The sequence below is a fragment of the Chrysochloris asiatica genome, unplaced genomic scaffold (genome assembly GCF_000296735.1).
Source record: "Chrysochloris asiatica unplaced genomic scaffold, ChrAsi1.0 scaffold00215, whole genome shotgun sequence".
Taxonomy (NCBI): domain Eukaryota; kingdom Metazoa; phylum Chordata; class Mammalia; order Afrosoricida; family Chrysochloridae; genus Chrysochloris; species Chrysochloris asiatica.
Window position 1 is genome coordinate 2,923,621 of NW_006408733.1, and position 6,140 is coordinate 2,929,760.

The 6,140-nt window shown below is 37.0% G+C and overlaps 1 protein-coding gene across 1 annotated transcript in view; it reads right to left on the minus strand.

The window, feature by feature from the left end:
- The window catches only part of RAD50 (RAD50 homolog (S. cerevisiae)), a 112,985-nt gene that overhangs the window by 75,537 nt on the left and 31,308 nt on the right, over positions 1-6,140 (minus strand). The window contains exons 6-9 of the mRNA XM_006872920.1: positions 3,793-3,921; positions 3,404-3,569; positions 2,656-2,849; positions 2,069-2,275 (exon numbers count right to left, since the gene is read on the minus strand). Of these exons, the coding sequence (XP_006872982.1) occupies positions 2,069-2,275; positions 2,656-2,849; positions 3,404-3,569; positions 3,793-3,921 (696 nt within the window). The remainder of the gene's footprint in view (positions 1-2,068; positions 2,276-2,655; positions 2,850-3,403; positions 3,570-3,792; positions 3,922-6,140) is intronic.

The following is a 6,140-nucleotide window of genomic DNA, read 5'->3' on the forward strand; positions in this document are numbered from 1 at the left end:
AGAAACAGCTGCAACCATACATTGACAGAGAACTTCCCGAGGTTCAAGTCAGATCTAGAGGGATTCAAGTCAGGAATGAGGGATCTAGCTGCTGACATCATATGGATCTTAGCTGAAAACAGAGAATATCAGAAAGATGCTTACCTGTGCTTTATTGACTATGCAAAGGCTTTTGATTGTGTGGATCATGACAAGCTATGGGTAACATTGTGAAGTATGAGTATTCTGGACATTTAATTGTGCTCACGAGGAAAGTGTACATAGACCAAGACGCAGTTGTTTGAACAGAGCAAGGGAACGCAAAATGGTTGAATATTAGGAAAGGTGTGCAACAGGGTTGTATTCTTTCACCATACTTATTCAACCTGTATGCTGAGCGAATAATCCGAGAAGCTGGGCTATATGAAGAAAAACATGGCTCAGGAATGGAGGAAGACTCATTAACCATCGGCAATATGCAGATAATACAACCTTGCTAGGTGAAAGTGAAGAGGACATAAAATACTTACCGATGAAGATGAAAGAGCACAGCCTTCGATATGGATTGCATCTCAATGTAAAGAAAATAAAAATCCTCACCACTGGACCAATAAACAACACTCTTATCAACGCAGAAAAGATTGAAGTTGTCAGAGACTTCATTTTTCTCAATCAACCATCAACACACATGGAAGCAGCAGTCAAGAACTCAAACAACATATTGCATTAGGCAAATCTGATGCACGAGACCTTTTTAAAGTGTTGAAGTGCAATGATGTCAGCACCTGACTCAAGCCACGGTATTTTCAGTAACGTCCTGTGCATGTGAAAATTGGACAGTGAATAAGACAGACCATAGAAGAATTGATACATTTGAGTTATCGTGTTGGGGAGCCTATTGACAAGTAGCATGGACTGCCAAAAGAACAAACAGATCTGTGCTGGAAGCAGTACAGATTTGCTCTTTGGAAGCCAGGATGACCAGACTTTGTCTCTCATACTTCAGACATATTGTCAGGAGGGACCAATACCTGGAGAAGGATATCATGTTTGATAAGATGGAGGAACAAGGAAAAAGAGGAAGACCCCCAACGAGATGGATTGGCAAAGTGACAGCATCAATGGGGCACAAGCACAGCAACAACTGTGAGGTTGGCCCAAACTGGGCAGTGTTTTTATTCTGTTGTGCACAGGGTTGCTACGAGTCGGTACCAACTGGATGGCACCTAATAACAACAACAACACTTTGTTGGAGTCCTAGTGTGGCACTATATGTTAAGCACTCAACCTCAAGATTGGTTTGAACTGCAAGGTCAGTGGTTCAAACTCACCAGTTGCTCCTGGAAAACCCTATACAGGGTCACTAGAGTTGGTAACTGAATTGACGGCACACAACACCACCATTTCGGTAGTAAAGATGTGAGGGGAGGGGATAGATTAGAAGCAAGGAAGAAGAGATAATTTGGAAGTTCTTAGAAAGAGAGTTTCTACTACAGAAAAAGTAATAGCATGGTTCTAGTGTGATGGTGTAGGATAAGCACTGGACTGCGAACCACAAGGTTGGCAGTTAAACCTACCAGCCACTCTTTGGAAACTGTATACAGGGTCACTATGAGTCAGAACTGACTTGATGACACTTAACAACAATCATGTAAAATCTAGTGTGTAGAATCTCAAGGGTTTTTTTTTTTTTTGAGGTAGGTAAGCGGATCTTAACTAAGGTATTGTTAAGTGCTGTTGAGTCAATTATGACTAATAGTGACCCTGGTGTAGGATTTCCAAGGGGTGGATGGTGGGTTTGAACTGCTGACCTGGAAGTCAGCAGTCCAGTGAGTATCCTACAGGACTCCACAGGTATTTTTCAAAAGCTCCCTAGGAGATTCCAACGTTCAACTCACCGGGTTCAAGAACCAAAGAGATGCATGATCAAGCTCTTCAGATGACTTCATTTAATATGAGACTGATAAGCAAGGTTGACATTTTAATTAAAATGCCATAATCTTTGAATTAGCAATAGATAAAATACTTCAGAAAACAAGACTATAAATGTCTTATTATTTTAAAAATCATTAGATTACTCAAATCTTACGGCTTTTGTGAGCTCCTGGTCCAGTTCAAGAATCCTGTCTGATGATCCTTCCAACTGCTGTAATTCGTATTTCACATTTTTAAGCTCACTCTGCTTCTTACTTAGGATTTCTGATTTCAGCTCAATTATTCTTCCCAGTCCAGTCTTCTTATCTCTTATCTCATCTATCTGCTTTTGTTTCAGAGCCTCTTTTTCTACAAAGTCATTCTAAAGACATACATGAAAAATTGAGAACAATTAAAATATGTTACCAAATAATTCATAAAGAAAAAATTTCTTCATTGCAAAAGTAGCATATGTCCACTAAGGAAGATACAGAAAAGTATTATAAAAATAAAAATAGCAATCATCATCCAGAGAAAAGATTAACTCTGAGCAAGCATCTCCTTTGCAATTAGCTTTAAAAAAGAAATTTTACTTTAAAATCAAATAAAAAATAAAGATCTGCATTTGCTTTACATTTTTAAATTGCTGCTTCTATAAATGTCTTTCACCTGGATCCGAAAATATGCCATCATAGTGTCCATCTGAACATTAAACCAATTCAAGTAGGAAAAAACAAACAAACTCTGTTTCAAAATATTTACCATCAATTTGTTGGCAGTTTCTACTTCTCTTTCTTGTCTTTCCTTCACAAGTTTGTGAAAATTTTTAATCTGTCTTTCACTGAAAGGTCCACGCTCAAAGCCATCCAATTCTAGCTGTGTTGCCAAGGACTGAATTAATGAATCTCTAGCTCGGATATGTTCTTGATGGCGATCTGCTTGTAGCTGTAGACGACCTTTAAAAAATCACGACCAAAATAATTCTTTTATTTTTTTGGCTCATTCAAAAAAACATCGATACAACTGCAGACCCACATGCAGTTGTAAAAAATAATACACAGATCCACTGTACACTTTGCTCAGTTTCCCTCAATGGTAACACCTGTAGATATCATAACCAAAATACTAACATACAATCCACCAATCTTAGTTTCCTTAAGTTTTATTTATACTCACTTGTGTATGTATATTAAGATAATCGTATAACCTGCTTAGGTTCATAAATCCACATAACATCAAAATACTGAACAAAGGGAACACAAGAATCCCTCTTATTGACTTTTATAACCATAACTACATACACCTCCCTCTTTCCACCCCCAGTACCTTCGATAACTAGTTAACTTGTTCTCCATTTCTAAAATCTTGTCAATTCTAAATTGATATATAAGTGGAATCATTGTGCATGTAACCTTTTTCACTCAGCATACATCCTGAACACTCATCATTCTTTCAAAAACTACATAATTGTTAAAGTAGAAAACAGAGACCAGTAAACACACTATCCCACCCTGTTCAACAAGTAGTTCTGATTTTTCTTGATTGAGCAGCCTAGATTCTTTATTTGATTTTTCCAGTTCACGCTGACAGTCTAACAATCTCCTCTCTTTCTCTCTCACAGTCCTCTGATGATTGAGATACAAATCATTGAGTTGATCATCAGTCCCTTGAAAAACCTGTACAAAATCAACATCAAAACTTTAATGTACAGGACACAAAAAGATCAATTTGAGGCAGAAAATATGAACCAGTTTATTCAATATCCTTAATCTTAGTATATACACAGAAGTAACATTAGCATCAAGATTTGGTTGTTTTTACCCACAATATGGATAGCAAATCTGAGATTCATTATAATAACTCCAAATTTTCAAAGAACAAAATTCTACTGCTACAAACCTTTTCCATTTTCTGTTCTAGTTCGCTATTATCTTTCTCCATTTGTTTCTTTCTGCTCTCCAAGGCTTTAATTTCATTGTCAAGTCTCATAATTTTTGTGAGACTTTGCTCAATATCTTTTAGACGATTCTGAAAACAAAAATTTTGCACAAATCAAATTCACTATTGTTTATACTGCAGAAGGACAAGGAGAAATAGAAAGTACTAGGATCAGGCACTTAGTTAGAGTGATCTTATTAAAATGCTAATAACAATGCAACAAAGAAAAAAAAGAGAAACTAAGGATCACAAACATAAAATAACTTGCTTAAGGCTTCACAGCTATTAAAGACAAGAAGGAATTAAATTCCAATTGTAAATCCAAAGCCCATGTCTTGCCTTCAACACTCTCCACAAGGGTCATTCAATCAGTGAGTACTTTAGAGCCACTTTGTATACTGACATTGTTGTTGCTACTATTGTTGTTAAGTGCCATCGAGTCAATTCCAATTCATAGTGAACTATAGATTCATAGATGCAAAACAGAACTAAACACTACCCAGTCCTGCGTCAACCTCACAATCATAGTTACACCTGAGCCCATTGCTGCTGTCACTGTGCTAATCCATCCCGTTGGAGGGCTCGTTTTTTTTGCTAACCCTCCACATTACTTAGTATGATGTCCTTCTCCAGCGATTGGTCCCTCTTGATAATATGTCCAAAGTATGAGATGCATATGGCTTCAAAGGGAGCATTCTGGCTGTATTTCTTGCAACACAGATTTCTTTGTTCTTCTGGCAGCCCATGATACTTTTAATATTCTTCTCTAACACAAAAACTCAAATGCATCAATTCTATTCATTGTCCAACTTTTAAAAGCATATGAGCTCAATGAAAATATCGTGGCTTGGGTCAGGTATATGTTAATCCTAAAATTGACATCTTTGTTCTTAAACACTTTAAAGAGGTCTTGTGCAGCAGATTTGCCTAGCACAGTACATAATTTGATTTCTTGACTGCTGCTTCTATGAGTGTTGATAGTGGATCTAAGCAAAATAAAGTCTTTGACAACTTCAATCTTTTCTCTATTGTTATTTACTGGTCCAGTTATGAGGAGTTTTGTTTTCTTTACACTGAGGTACAACCCATACTGAAGGCTAGTGTCTTTGATCTTCATCAGCAAGTATTTTAAGATGTCTTTACTTTCAGGAAACAGGCTGTTAATGAGTCTTCCTCTAATTCTGATGCCTAGTTCTTCTTCATATAATCCAGCTTCTCAGATTATTTGTTCAGCATACAGATTGAATATGGTGAAAGAATTCTGGCTCTCGTGGACTTGTTTTAATTTGCTTCAGTCTGCATTTGCATATGAAAATTGATGGTTTGTTCCAGTCTGCTCCTTTGCCTGGTTTTGGTTGAAGATACGGAGCTTTTCTACCATCTCTAAACACATATGGAGTCAGTTTGATTTCTGTGTATTCTATCTGGCAAAATCCATTCTCATAGTCATCTTTTATGTTGTTTAAGAAAGGTATTTGCAATGAAGAAGTCATTGGTCTTACAAAATTCTATCATGTGATCGATCCCCAGCATCATTTCTAACACCAAGGTCTTATTTCCCAACTATTGATCCTTCCTCTTTGTTTCCAACCTTTGCATTCCAAGTGCCAGTGGTTTAATTATCCATACATCTTGATTGCATGCTTGATCAATTTTAAATAGAAGAAGTTGATAAAATTCTTCAACTTCATCATCACTGGATTTAGTGGTTTGTGTGAAATTTTGAATAATAGTGGTATTAACTGGTCTGCCTTGTAGATAGACATCCATCATAGACCATATTCTACTCTAACACAGATCTTGAAATGGTATGATTATGACGCCATTCTGCTTCAATTTGTCATTCCCGGTAGAGTAAACCATATGACTGTCAGATTCAAAATGGCCAATATCAGTCCATTTCAGTTTACTAATGCCTGGGATATCTATGTTTGTGTTCCATTTCTTTTTTAACAACTTTCAATTTTCCTAGATTCATACTTAGTATGTTCCATGTTTCAACCATTAAGGGATACTTACATTTTGTCAGTTTGTTGTACTGTGGTGGTTTGTGAGTTGCTGTTATTCTGGAAGCTATGTCCACCAGTATTTTAAATACCAGCAGGGTCACCATGGTAGACAGGTATCAGATGAGCTTACAGACATAGACAGACTAGGAAGAAGGAGCGATGAACTACTTGCGAACATTTAGTCACTGAAATGAACAGTAGAGAAACACTGTCAAGTATAGTGCTGGAAAATGAGCTCCTCAGGTTGGAAGGCACTCAAAATGTGACTGGGGAAGAAATGCCTCCTCAAAGTAGAGTTGA